This window comes from Tupaia chinensis, unplaced genomic scaffold (genome assembly GCF_000334495.1).
Source record: "Tupaia chinensis unplaced genomic scaffold, TupChi_1.0 Scaffold000318_1, whole genome shotgun sequence".
Lineage (NCBI taxonomy): Eukaryota > Metazoa > Chordata > Mammalia > Scandentia > Tupaiidae > Tupaia > Tupaia belangeri.
The window spans coordinates 5678922-5693708 of record NW_006159811.1 but is presented as its reverse complement, the minus strand read 5'-3'; the positions used below and the strand labels follow the sequence as shown (position 1 = coordinate 5693708).

The following is a 14787-nucleotide window of genomic DNA, read 5'->3' as shown; positions in this document are numbered from 1 at the left end:
ACTCATAAATAATTGGTTCTGAAGAATTTTAGTAACATGGAAAATGCTTTAAGTGCAATAAACAAAATATGCTGACAGCATGATTTCAATTTTATTCTGAATACATTATCTGTAAAAAAAAAAAAAAAAGATAAATAAATAAAAACAGAAGAAAATACTCCAGGAATTTTAAAAAGGTAACTATTTTTGGAATATAAAATTAGATATTTTCCTCCACCATGCTTTTTATGTTTTCAAATTTTCAACTTCTCTAGAATGAATCCTTTATAATACAGTATTACTTTTATAAGAAATAATTTTCTTAAGTTATGATGTTCTTACCCTTCAAGCTATACTGTACTTGGAAGGTATGAGGCTGTTAACACTGCAAATACTAAACCAAAAGGTGGACGACTGAGTTAACTATGACCTAATGTTTTCTGCCATCTCCTATCTCCAATTGTGTCAGTCTCAGTGTTAAGAAGAAATTTTAATTTTTGAAGATCTTAATTCTTGCTATTTTCCAGGCAGTATAAAAATAAACTGTAAAACTACTCTGTGTGTATGTGTTTCTGTGTGTGTGTGGTATATGTGTATACATATTTATTAACTGTAGTAAGTTTTCTTCTCAAGATATCCTGCAAACAACGTGTGAACTTACAAGATTTGAAATATTTTAAAATACCTTTAAGAAATGGTATTTGAAGTGATGGATATGTTAATTAGGCTGATTTGATCATTCCACAATGTGTACCTGTATCAAAACAGCATAATGCACCCTATAAATATATACATTATTTTGTCAATTAAAAATTTTTAAAAATATCTTTAAGCACTTACTAAGCTTTGAAGGTTGCTAAGTAATAAACTACTAAAAATTACTCATAAATCTTTTTGGCTAATCATTAACTAAATGTTGAGAAATGATAAAATGTATTTCATGAAAAGGTACTTCTTCTTTCAGTTAAGTTCATTATACTAAAGTGTTATGAAACGGAAAAGTCAAAATTTCCGAAGTGGTTCATGAAGTAAAATATGATTCATAGTAAGATATTTTAAAATGGTTACTTTTAAGGAACTATGGGTAAGCATTTTTTAAAAAATAGGTTAGATTATAAACTAATTTAATATTCCTGAAACATTGTTAACCTACAGTTCTTTCTTTCATCAATACCAGTGATTTGTTCATGAGTGAACGGTTAACATGGATAAACAGGTGACATTATTTTCACTTAAGAAGTAGTAAATGGACCAGCAGGTAGTATGGTGGTTAACGTGCTAGACTCCTATGGTTCGAGTCCTGGACCTGACGGCTTGTTTTCTCTCTTTCCTTCTTCTCCTCTGTGTCTGTCTTTGCTCAAACTAAAAATAATCATAACAATAATAAATTTAATAAATAATTCTTAGGGGGAAAAAATGAATGTAAATAGTTGGCTATACTCAGCAAAATAGTTTCACTGTGAAAATGCCTTAAATGCTGGGGCCAGCAGGTGGTGTGGTGGTTAAAGATGTTGGAGTCACACATGGCCAACCACACAGTTCGAGTCCTGGACCTGGCAGCTTGCTTTCTCCCTTTCTCTCTCTCTCATTGGTCAAATTAAAAAATAATAACAAATGGAAGCAAATAAATAAATAAATACTTTTTTAAAGATTGCCTTAAATGCTTATTAAAGTTGTCTTTTTTTAAAAAAAGAAGTGAAAATAATTCCTCTTGAGTTTCTCTTTAAACACAAGGTCTCTCCCAGAGATGAAATCTATTATTTTTAAGTTCACTTTTAAGTTAATTAAAATTGATTTAATTTTTATAGTGTTACCTGAAGACTAATGATATCTGCATCACAGTTAACAATTTCTTCCATAATTCCCTTTTTCCTGTATTCCCAGTTTAATGCCCAGGATGGGCAATAGCCATATAGCTGCCGGGTGGCGTATTTATCACATAACACATTGTAACACATAACCGTGAATGATGCTAAGAAGTGGGAGAAAAAAAAACAGACAAAACAGAGAACATTAGGCAACTTTTCCTAAAGCAATACTATAATACACCTGCACAAACACACATACACACCCTAAATATCATTACTATAAAGCCTATGGCAAGATTAATATTTTGTTAAACTATACCTACTAAAACTTCATTGCAGTCCATCATACCAAGATTTTTTACTAGTCTAGAATTAAACTAAGAGTTCGTATTTGAGACTTTTTTTTTTTTGAAGAGGTTTTTGCTATAGGGCGCATGCTCTCGCCAGACAGAGAGACAGAAAGCGAGAAATCACTTTGCCGGGGGGATGGCCACACCACAATCCCTTCTCCTCCATTCTCCTCTCGGGATCTTGGGCACGCACGCACATGTGCCCGGCGTGAGTTTTAAGCCACCGGGTCTGGGCTGTGAACCGCAGTTGACTACATGGGAGTCCAGCAACATAGCCATTACGCTAGTTGCTGGTCCCCATATTTGAGATTTTTAAATAAAGTTTTAATAATTAAAAAATTCAAGTTTTAAATTAGAAGGTTAATTTTTTGCATGTAATTTGTGGAGAAAAGCCTCTCTCTGTAAATGGAACAAAGGTAAACTGGTTTCCTTCCTAATTAAAGTTCTCTAGTTCATTAGTAATTCATTACTTTTTATTAACAAAATATCCATAATTAATGCTCTCTGAGGCCTTTTACTGCTCTCATTACTCTGATCCAGAAGAGTATGACCACAAAGTTTAGTTATAAGAGAACGTCTTTTTTTTTTCTTTTGGACAAATATTCTTTCCTGAAATAGCACTCTCATTTTAAAACATGTTTGAACCATAAAAGGTTTATGAACCAATAGAAAAAGGTGGTCTACATCACTGTTCTTCAAAAGTGTGTTTTAAGGACCAGCAGCATCAGTTATCGCCTGAATTCAGAAGTGCAGATCTGTAGCCCCACAAACACATACTGAACAGAACCTGCTTTTTAACAAAAATCATCAGATGACTGCAAATCCATACGCACTTTAAAGGCTTCAGAGTCCACATTTCTACCAGTAATTCTCTATTCTGGCTAATTAGAATCACTTTGTAGAGCTTAAAACAATTGCTGATACCAAGGGCCCAACTCTAGAGTAATTAAGTCAGAATGAGAGTCTGGGTATTCATAGTTTTAAAAAGCATGCCAGGTGACTATAATGGGCAGACGTAGTTGACAATCACTTATTTAAATAAAATATGAAGACTCCAAGGTGAACTGGCACTTGATTTAAGCTTGTTTGGTTTCAGCTGATGGGAAAAGGATTAAGAAAAATTCATTTCAGTGGTCCCTGTGGGTCTGACCGGTAGCTGCTTTGTACATGGGGGGCTATATTTCAATTTTAGTTAATATATAATGCTTGATTATTTTTCTGAGAAATGACCCAGAACAATTTTTAAAGCACTACATTGTGAAATGAGTATCCTGAATATATCTTACTCTGCTTCTCTGTGTTTGAAATGTCCTTTGGAAAGAAAAGTGGGAAAGATGCAAGAGGCTTAATTGTTTCAAGTCAGACTTTTTTTCTAAAACTCTGTGAAATGCAATTTTATAGAAAAAGTCAAAGGCGGGGGCCGGCAAGTGGCATGGTGGTTAAAGGCACTGGACTCCAACATGGCCAACCACAGTTCAAGTCTCGGACCTGAAAAAAGAAAGAAAAAGCCAAAGGCTGCAACATTTATAGTATATACAAACTATATATATTAATGCCAGTGCCTGAGAACAAACCAGTAATTTTTAAATAGAAGTGAAAATTAGCCAAGTCACTATTATCACTTCTATACTCCATTTCTAACTGGTAATTTTTCACTATTTTGGCTTGATTTCTACAAAGTTTATTGTTAGAGTTTTGGGCTACAAATCTGCCTTAACGATGATAACTTATTACTTACATCCTTTTACATACCAGTAAAAGGTATTTTTAGTAATATCTTCCTTTAGCACTCAGTTTCTACTCAGAAAAGCACCAAATATTCCAAGAAAAAAAAAATCTATCTAGTTTTTCTTTTCTTTTTTTATTGAAAGATTTTTGCCAGAGGGCACATGTGCTCCCCACGGAAAGACAGAGACACTGAGAGAGAAAGGAAGAAATCACCCCAGGAGGGTGGCCACTCCGCAACCCCTTTTACTTCATTCTGCTCCTGGGATTCTGGACACACACACACACACACGATTTTCAAGCCACCAGTTCCAGCACTTGAACACCATCAGCCATGTGGGAATACAACACCTTAATCACCAATAATGAAAAACCAAACATTTCTTTGAGAATTCAGAAACAAACTAAAACTTATTTCTGCTCTTTTTTTTAATGGCATACAGTCGTGTGATATTAGGAAACTTTTCTTCAAGTTACATCCATTCCTGTCCAAGAGAGAATTACTTTAAAGAACGAGAGGACAGATTTTTAAAAATTTGCATAGGGTGCATGTGCTTGCCAGAAAGAGAGAGAAAAATGAAAAATCACCCCCATTGGGGGGGTGACTACACCATAATCGATTTTCCTCCATTCTCTTCTTGCTATTTTGGGCATATAGGCACACACTCTCAGTATGTTTTTCAAGTCAATAGGTCTAGGACTCAAACTGTGCAGCCAGCCATGTGGGATCCAGCTATCTAAACCTCCATGCCATCTGCTGGCCTGAATACAGTTACTTTATTATTAGAAAGGAAATTATTTAGACTAGAAAAAGTATATCAGAAAGGAAATTTTATTATCAGAAAGGAAATGATTTATACTAGAAAAAGTCAAACAGGGGCTGGACGTTTAGCACAATGGTTATGCCCTGTGTATGAAGAACTGGATCCCACATGGCTGACCTGTGGTTTAAGTCCTGGCATGAGTGGGTTGAAAAGCATGCTGGGTTCATGTATACATGTGCTCAAAAATCCAGCTAGGGGGAACAGCAGTTAGCGTAATGGCTATGTCACTGGACTCCTACACAGTCGACTGCGGTTCGTGTCCTGGACTCGGTGGCTTAAACTCACGCCAGGTGCATGTGCGTGCGTGCCCAAGGTTCCGAGGGGAGAATGGAGGAGAAGGGACTGCGGCGTGGTCATCCCCCCTGAGGGATGATTTCTCGCTTTCTGTCTCTCTGTCTCTGTCTGTCTGGCGAGCACATGCGCCCTATAGCAAAAACCTCTTCCCCCAAAAAAAATAATCCAGCTAGGATTTGGAAATGGAGGAAAAGGATTATGCCATGACCACACACCACTAGGAGGTGCTTTCTCCCTCTCAAGCACTGTAGCAAACACATGAACCTTTTGGCACATACCCCCCCCCCCCAAAAAAAAAAACTAATATAAAATAAATCCACCTAACTTAAGGCTTTGTAGAAAATGTTAGGAATTCTTTTAACTTAGACGGTCAGTGTGTTTCCTCATAATAGATGTGTTATTCATAGTAATGCTGACACAGTCCCCTTTACAATTACCTGACACTATGGCCCTATTGTGCCATGATTTTCAACTTACCTCCTCTTAAGACATAAAAATGTATTGTGTGTTAAAATATTTCTCAGGGTTATTAAAATAAAAATAGAATTGTGAAAAAGTTATACTTCCCACATTCCCCAATACTAAAAAAATATTACTTGTTTTAAATATGCTTACCTCTAAACTTAAATTCTAACAGCGATTTACCCTTTAAAAATTATTAAAGTAATACTCAGTGATTTGTATAATTTTCATATTGAAAAGCTAAAATTTTCATTTATTTTTTTAATATTTATTAATTTTAAAATAAAATTAGATATCATTAAATTACTCTTGTGATTAAAAAAGACATCTGGAAAAACAATAATACATAACCCATAACTTATTTTAAGTAGAATTCACAACCCTAAAACATCTAATATATGATAAAGAACTCCTATGAATGTTAAACCATTACTGGTCCCTACAAAGAGGTGAAAAGTTTCTATGTTCTGCATTAGTAAAGTTCTAGAATTAGTAAAGTTGCTAAATTATATCCTTATACTGTTCACTCACCCTATACTATTTCTATACTCCTGAACTGGTATCATATATTGTTGCCAATATAGCAAATACATACCCAGTCTAAGTTATTTTCCCTACGTATTATCAGTCCACCTCTCAAGAAAGACAAAGTACCTAATTTAACCTTTTTCAGAAACAAATCCATTATTACTCATTTTTTTAAAAAATCACCTAATATCCTGTGTGAAGATGCTATTTAGAAACTTATATTACAAGAAATCATTTTAAAACCAAGAACTTCATTATTATTATTAGAGATATATAATTGTACATTGGCCTATCTTACTGTAGACTTTAAAAAAAAAATCTATTGGTTAGTTTTTTAAAACTCATCCACATGGGAGGTAAAAGGAAGCCCTGTTAATTACTGACCACTAACCCCAAAAGGCATTTTAAGGATTTCTAGGGAAAAAATCAAGGAATAATGAAAAAAGCTGTTTACCTGATGGCAGAATTTGGTCTCGTTCTTTTAATGTAATCCATGGCCTCGGAGGAAGCTGCTCTGGATGAACTGAAAAAAAAATTTTAAACATAAGTTAATTTTATGTGTCTCTAAAATCAGTATCACTTAATTTACAAATCAATAGTCAGCTGTAATGACCCATAAACTGACTTGAAAACCTAACACTGAATCCTAATGAGATTTAAGAGCCAAAGGAAATTTAACAAGAAGTATGCAGAGAACATATATCAAAAAAGGACATTAGGAAATTCACTAATGGCATTTTCACTTACATGGTTATGAAAAGTACCTATTTAGAACATTAAGTAAAAATCTTATCCTTAATTACATATGTAAATTGTGCTGACTCAGTCTTATTCCCTGCTGGGAAATAAAATGTATGTATTCCAACCTACTGATGAGTGAAAATACTCCAACATCTTTAAAACAAAACAAAATAAAAAAAATCAGGGGAAAAACAACTATGAATGTACAATAGAATTACTGAATCTTCCGGGACTAGCAGATGGTGTAATGGTTACGTTGCTGGATTCCCATGTAGTCAACCATGGTTCGAGTCCCAGACCCAGTGCTTAAAACTCATGCTAGGCGTGTGTCCAAACTCTGAAGAGGAAAGTGAAGGAGAAGGGAATGTGGCATGGCTAACCCCCTCCAGGGGTGACTTTTCACTTTTCTCTCTGGTTAGAGCACACACCCTATAGCAAAAACCTCTTTATTAAAGAGAAAAGAAGGAAGGAAGGAAGGAAGGAAGGAAGGAAGGAAGGAAGGAAGGAAGGAAGGAAGGAAAAGGAAAAGGAAAAGGAAAGGAAAGAGGGAGGGAGGAAGAAACAAACAAACGAACTGAATATTCCACTGGGGCTTTCATTTCTTGATCTTACTCTTTCTCTCATTTATAATGTCAATGCAAAGCAAAAAATAAGCATAGCAAAAATCTCTCTTAAAAAAAAAAAAGCCATACTGGGACCAGCAGTTAGCGTAATGGCTATGTCGCTGGACTCCCACGTAGTTGACCGCGGTTCGAGTCCCAGACCCACCCAGTGGTTTAAAACTCACGCCGGTCACATGTGCGTGCGTGCCCAAGATCCTGAGAGGAGAATGGCGGAGAAGGGATTGCGGTGTGGCCATCCCCCCTAGGGGGTGATTTCTCGCTTTCTATCTGTCTGGCGAGCGCACGCGCCTTATTGCAAAAACCTCTCCAAAAAAAAGAAAAAAATAAAAAAAAAAAAAATAAAATCCATACTAGGGACCAGCAGTTAGCATAATGGCTATGTCGCTGGACTCTGATGTAGTTGACCGCGGTTCGTGTCCCGCACCCAGTGGCTTAAAACTCACACCAGGAGCGTGTGCATATGTGCCCAAGATCCTGAGAGGAGAACAGAGGAGAAGGGATTGTGGTGTGGCCATCCCCATGGGGGGTGATTTCTCTCTTTCTGTCTCTCTGTCTCTCTGGTGAGCACATGAGCCTACAGCAAAAACTTCCCCATAAATAAATAAATAAATAAAAAGGGGGGAAAAAGCCATACTACACCTCAAAAAAATACACATATATAAAGTAGAAATTGTAATTTAAAATATAAAAAACAATTTTTAAAAAATAAGATAAGACAAGTACATGAAATATGCACATATGCACAATTTATATCTAAAACATATTAAGAATTCCTTGGGGCCAGCAGCTGGGGAAGTGGGTAAGGTGCTGGACTTCCGCATGGTCGACCACGGTTTGAATCCTGTACCTGGCAGCCTCAGAATCACATTGGGCGTGTGTGCACGTGTGCCCAAAGACCCAGGAGGAGAATGGAGAAAGAGGGACTGTGGCATGGCCATGCTCCTTGTCTTTTTCTTTGTCTCTCTCTTATAAGCATATATACCCTATGTCAAAAATTTTAAGCAAACAAACAAAAAAACCCTCCTTAAAAATCACACACACACACACACACACACACACACACACACACACACCCCACATGCTTGCCATGTGGTTAGGTCAACTGGCTCTATCAATACAGAAAAGAGATTTAATTCTTCGGGACTGGATTCTTTGTTTACTCCATGACAGAGAAGAAAGGGAGAGGCCAAGGAGAAAGACTTCCAACATGGTCTTCAAGACACAATCTACCCATAGCCAATGAAGACCAAGGCATACACAAGAGCTCCATATATATAGGGAGACCTTGGGCATGGTCCTGGAATCCTCCCATAAGGCTTGAACATCACAGTGAATTGTTACCACTGCATCACTGTGGATGGCCAATAAAGTCTAAGGTAATTAATTTTAAAGCAAAGTTAGAAATAGCATACACAGAGCACCCTTCAATAGTTCAGCTGGTAAAACAGGGGACTGTAAACTGGAAATAGCATACATATAAATAGCATAAACTTGGGACCAGCAGTTGGTGTTAATGACTATGTCACAAGACTCCCATGTAGTCGATCACGGTTCGAGTCCCAGATTCGGTGGCTTAAATTCACGCCAAGTATGTGTGCATGTGTGCCCAAGATCCCGAGAGGAGAATGGAGGAGAAGGGACTGTGGCATGGCCATCCCCCTGGGGAGTGATTTCTTGCTTTCTGTCTCTCTCTCTTTCTGGCGAAATGTGCACACCCTATAGCAAAAACATACATATACATGCATACATATACATGCATACATATATATATATATATATATTTTTTTTTTTAAATAGCATAATTTTAAACTCCACATATTCCTAATTTCTTACCAAAAAAAACCCTGTAATAAATCTGATTATTTCTCTTTGATCAATCAACCATTTTTGTTTTTACTTTCATTGCCAGAGGATGCATGTACTTGCCAGAGAGACAGGGAGAGGAGAAAGCACTCCTCATGGGGACTGATCATCCCAGTCTCTTCCTACTTCTTTCTGTTTTTTGGGCATATGTGCACACATGCCTGGTATTTCTCAAGTTGCTGGGCCTAGTGCTAGAACCACACCATCGGCCATGTGGGATACAGCTGACTTAGCCCTCCAGGCCAAGGAGTCAGCCCCAACATTTTGTCTGTTTAGCCAAATTTTCTTTTAGAAAATATTATTTACATTTTATCTTTTTGTAAGCATTATTTTGTATGTGAGTATGTTTTTGTGGGGAGGAGGATTGTCTTTAATGATGGAAAAAAATTTTAAAATGTATAGCCAAATATTATGATGATGGACTAAGTGTGAAACTCATAATTTCTCTAGCTCTGTTTTAGAATTCTGTATTTTAAGAATACATTATTCTGGGGTCAGCATGCAGGGTTAAGGTACTGGACTCCCACATAGTTGACCGCAGTTCAAGTCCTGGACCCCACAGCTTGAAACTCATGCTGCCCATGTGTGCACACATGCCCAAAATCATGAGAGAACAGGGGAGATGTGATTGTGGCATGGCCAGCCCCTGAGGGGTAATTTCTCACTTTCTATCTCTCTTGTCTCTGTATATCTCTCACACACCCTTATAGCAAAACAAAACAAAACAAAAACTCTCAAAAAAAAATCTAAATTTAGTAGTATTTCCATATTTTTAACCCATATTTTGAGTGCTTAAGCAATAAATAAAAGTTTTAAGTACCTATCAGCCTTCTTATACAAGTAACTTCCATTTGGAATATAACTCTTATAGGCTTAATAACTTAGTTGTTAATTAAAAGTTGCTTGCACAATTTCCACCAATGTGAGAGGAATCAAGAGTCATTTCAGGGGACCAGCAGTTAGCATAATGGCTATGTCGCTGGACTCCCATATAGTCGACCGCGGTTCGAGTCCCGGACCTGGTGGCTTAAACTCACGCTGGGCGCGTGTGCATGTGTGCACAAGATACCGAGAGGAGAATGGAGGAGAAGGGATTGCGGCGTGGCCATTCCCTCTGGAGGGTGATTTCCTGCTTTCTGTCTCTCTGTCTCTTTCTGTCTGTCTGGCAAGCGCACACGCCCTATAGCAAAAAATCCTCTCCGCCCCCCCCCAAAAAAAGTCATTTCATTCATGAAAAATGTTCAAAATGTGTGTTCTAAGTAATCTGTATCAAATTCAAACAATTAAAAACTGTATTTCTTTGTGGTTAAGAGAAAGACAATTAGGACCAGCAAGGCACTGGACTCCCACATGAATGACCATGGTTTGAATCCCAGATCTGGTGACTTGCTTTCTCACTCTATCGCTTTGTTGCTCTCTCGCTATCTCTTTCCTCTCTCTCTGGTGACCATGTGTGTCGTATAGTGAATTGAAAAAAAAATCATAATAAATAAACTTAAATGAAAAATTATTTAAAAGAAAAAAAGAGAAAGATAATTTAGGTTCATAACTCTTCCTTAATTATGTGTCAATTACTTTAGTCTGTGAGTCTCAGAATTTACATCTGTAAAACTTCTTACCTCCTCAGTTCTTAGAAAATTAAACAACACAGCTAAAGCTCCCAAGATATTTCTTATTTACTAGAAAGCACTCAATATAAGAAAAAAATATGTCCTACTACCATGAAATATATACTAACTGCAGGAACTCTAAACCTATAAACAGTTATAAAAATGGTCAGATGTTCTTGAGGAACATGTGATCCATTAGCTAGTGACATCTGCATACTTTACTGTTTTGTCAGTAGTTACCTGCAAGATTGTCAAGCATGAAGTTCAGTAGCTTTCGGGTTCCATCTGGGTCCTGGTATAAGTTGAGAATATCCTGTGATAAAGGATTGCCTAAAATAGAAGACAAAAATAAAACCTGTAAGACTTACAGTTACAAGACAGAAATGCACACTATAAAACAAAATATTCATTTTCTTAATCAAATTCTGCTAATTGTCATATAAACTGAGAGAAATTATACAAATTTAAGGAAATACTCTAACATACTGGGAAAAAAACTTCAGAAGATTTCTTTACCTATTTCAGTGTTTATACTTTGAACCTAAAATTTGGGCTGTCAAAAACACATATACACATGTAAACACATAAAAACCAATCTTGGGCAATTCTGAATAATGTCACAACCCAGCACCTGAACATAAGCATATAGGTTCTATATGAAAGATGTCATTGTAACTGAAACACAAACAGCCCTGTATGTCAAAGAATGAGTGGTATCGGGACAGCCTGTGGCATGGTGGTTAAGGCAGCTGTATACCACATGGCCAAACTACACAGTTCAAGTTCCAGGCCCCGCAGCATAAAAAACACACTGAGTAGGTGTGCATCCGTGTCCAAAATCCTGAAAGAAGGGAGAAATGGAGAAGGGAGTGTGGTATGACCATCCCCCATTGGGGTGGCTTTCTCACTTTCCTTATCCATCTCTTTCTCTTTCCAGTGACACACATGTTCTCTGGCAAAATCGATTTAAAAGTTATCATAAAGAAGGTGTCTTTGAAGTTAGAATGTTTATGTTACATACTGGAAAAAGGAAGATATTTCAAGTGAAAAGAAAATCTATAACCAAGATGAGTCAGTGAAATGTGAGCAGAAAAGAAGAACTTTTTAGTAACAGTGACCAGGAGTACAAAGAATATGGATTTAGCAAACATCAAAAACAATCTATGTGAATAGACTATGTAATCCCTTAAGTAATAAAGGCAGGCTGGCCCCATAGCAGAGCATTTAAGTGTTGTACATAAAAAGCTGGATCCCACAGAGCCAACCATGGTTCAAATCCTGGCCCTGGCAGACAGAAAAATAGTCTGGGCATACATGCATGTGTGCACAAACGTTCTGACACATGAGAAATCAAGAAAGGAGGATTACAGCATGACCTTTTGGGGGAATGCTTTCTCTTTCTCTCTCTGCCAATTGCATACACCCATTAGCAATTAAAAAAAGAAAGGATTGATTCATCAAGACAAGCATGCACATGGGGCCGACAGATGGCATGGTGGTTAAAGGCGCTGGATTCCCACATGGCTGACGATGGTTCGGGTCCTGGACCTGGTGGCTTGCTTTCAGGCTTTCCCTTTCTCTCTCTGCCTCTGTCTGATCAAATGAAATAATAATAATAATGACAAATGGAAATAAATAATTCTTTAAAAAAAAAAAAGACAAGCATGCACTAACAGCCTAATAGATTTAGGAAAAAAAAAAAAAAAAGCCAGAAAACTTATAAAAATTACGTTCTGTCAAAACAAACCCTTAATGCAACACACACTCACAATGGCTAAAATTTTTTTTAAGTAAACAATGAAGTGTTAGAAAAAATGTGGAATGTCTATAACTCTCAAATGTTACTGATAAAATGTAAAATGGTACAACCATGTTTAAAGTCTATTGGCAGATTCCAATCGACAGGAAGATGGGAGAAAGGAAGCCTCTTGGGGTAATGGAATTGCTCTTTTATCTTGGTCTACACAATGGCTATGCAGGAGTATATCTGTCAAAACCATACAAATTAGTAAAATTGGATACTTAAATATTTAGGTTTTTACTTTATGTGATTTTAACTCAAAGTAGTGGTGGAAAGAAAGAAATCTTGATGAATGAGTTAAGCAACAGACTAGTCAGGGCTGAAAAAGAAAACTCAGCGAATTAAAAAACTGTGTTCAGAGAAATTGCCCAAAATGTATCACTGAGACATAAAAAGACAGAAAACATGAAATTGTAAAAGATATGGAGGAAGGTTAGCCCTGTAATCTAGTGCTTAAGGGAGCTAGATCTCACATGGTTGACCATGATTTGAATCAGCCCTGGTGGCATGAAAAACATGCCAGGCACATGTAGATTGTGTCCCCAAATTCTGACAAGATGGAAATGGAGGAGAAATGCTTGCTTATGGGTGGACCACACTCCATTGGGGAATGCTTTCTCTCTCACTGTCTCTCTGGCAAGCATGCAAGCTCTCTGTTGTGTTTTTATTTTTTTTATTTATTTATTTATTTTTAAGATATGGAAGTTAGAATAAGAAAACTTAAAATACATGAAAATGGAATTCAAGAAAGAGAAAAGACAACTTCGGTTTCTCTTCCAACATGTAAAGAACTTGGAAGTTGTCACTCCTGTCTTCACAATTTAGGTCACAGGACAAAACGCTGCACACACAAATAAGCAGATACAAAGAATCACAGCTTCTAGAAAGCTGAAACCTAAAGCTGGGACTATGATCAGTAAAAACACTATAAACTTTAACTTACAAATTATTAGGGGCTCAAGGTGGATTAGTCTGAATTAAAAACTCACAGGGGATCCAGAATTAGGAGCCCCAACAGTATCTTTAAGTTTTACCTTCAGGAACCTCCACCAGGTTTTCACTACTCAGACTGGAGAAAAATCCCTTCATGAGTCCAGCAGAAAACATGAGAAATGCATATTCTCCCTAGTAAATCCTGCCCTCAAGAAAAACTATTTAGTTACCAGAGTCTAACTTTTATCAAAGACTAACAGAACAGAGAAAGAGAAGAGAAATACCTCACTCCAGCCCTCTCGAGCCTGTGATACAGGGAAGGAAGCCTCTTAGGGTAATGGAATTGTTCTTTTATTTTGGTCTACACAATGGCTACACAGGGGTATTATCTTTGTCAAAAACAGGACAAATTGGTAAAACTGGATACTTAAATATTTTGGTTGGGAAAACACCCAACTTAGCCTCACCGAAAGATTAAGACTAGCCCACTGTGGTGGTATTGTGGTAATGCACAATGTTGAGGCCATGTGGGAAGGTTTTAGGATAACATACCAAGATCTTCCTATACACAGCAGGCATGTGTGTCCATGATTTGGGCTGGGGTTGGTTTGCGGCATGAAGACCCTTTGGGGGTACATTTCCCTCTCCCTCCTCTCTTACTCATGGAAGAAATAAACTTAAGAAAATTTTTTAAAATATTAAAGCCTAATCATAGGACTACAGAATTCTTCTTCGTCCATACTTCACCACTTGTATCAACAGAGTTCCTGTATATAACAGGGGATTACAACTAAAAAAACTGCAAGCCTGAGAACCTATTTAGAAAAGATCTAGGAAACTCCAAAGACAACAGAAGAGATAAAACAACAACACTTAAGGAAATTTAAGTATCTGACACTATACCCACAAAAAACAGTAAACACATCATTTCTAGCCAGAAAGAGTGACTACAGAAAGAAAGAAGTATGAAGAGGTAACACCTGAAGAAGAAAAGGCTTCAATTTTCTAAAAGTGAATTTTTTTTTTTAGAAAAATTGTAAATTAATATAGGTAGCGATATATCCTATAATTGAGGGGAAAGGACCAATCACTTCAAAAGAATAAACAGGGGGCATGGTGGTTAAGGTGGACTCTCACATGGCTGACTGCGGTTTCAAGTCCTGGACCTGGTGGCTTGCTTTCTCACTTTTCCCCCCCCCCTCTCTCTCTCTCTCTCTCATCAAATTGAAAGGAAGGAAGGAAGGGA

The 14787-nt window shown here is 37.0% G+C and overlaps 1 protein-coding gene across 3 annotated transcripts in view; it reads right to left on the bottom strand.

Moving 5' to 3' along the window:
* CNOT6L (CCR4-NOT transcription complex subunit 6 like) overlaps nt 1-14787 on the bottom strand; it is an 89180-nt gene that overhangs the window by 22892 nt on the left and 51501 nt on the right. For 2 of the 3 annotated variants that reach the window (XM_006151471.3, XM_027773070.1), the window contains 3 exons: nt 11048-11137; nt 6425-6493; nt 1794-1951 (listed from right to left, as the gene is read on the bottom strand). In XM_006151471.3, coding sequence (XP_006151533.2) covers nt 1794-1951; nt 6425-6493; nt 11048-11137 — 317 coding nt within the window. The remainder of the gene's footprint in view (nt 1-1793; nt 1952-6424; nt 6494-11047; nt 11138-14787) is intronic. The other variant, XM_027773069.1, reaches the window with a different exon arrangement.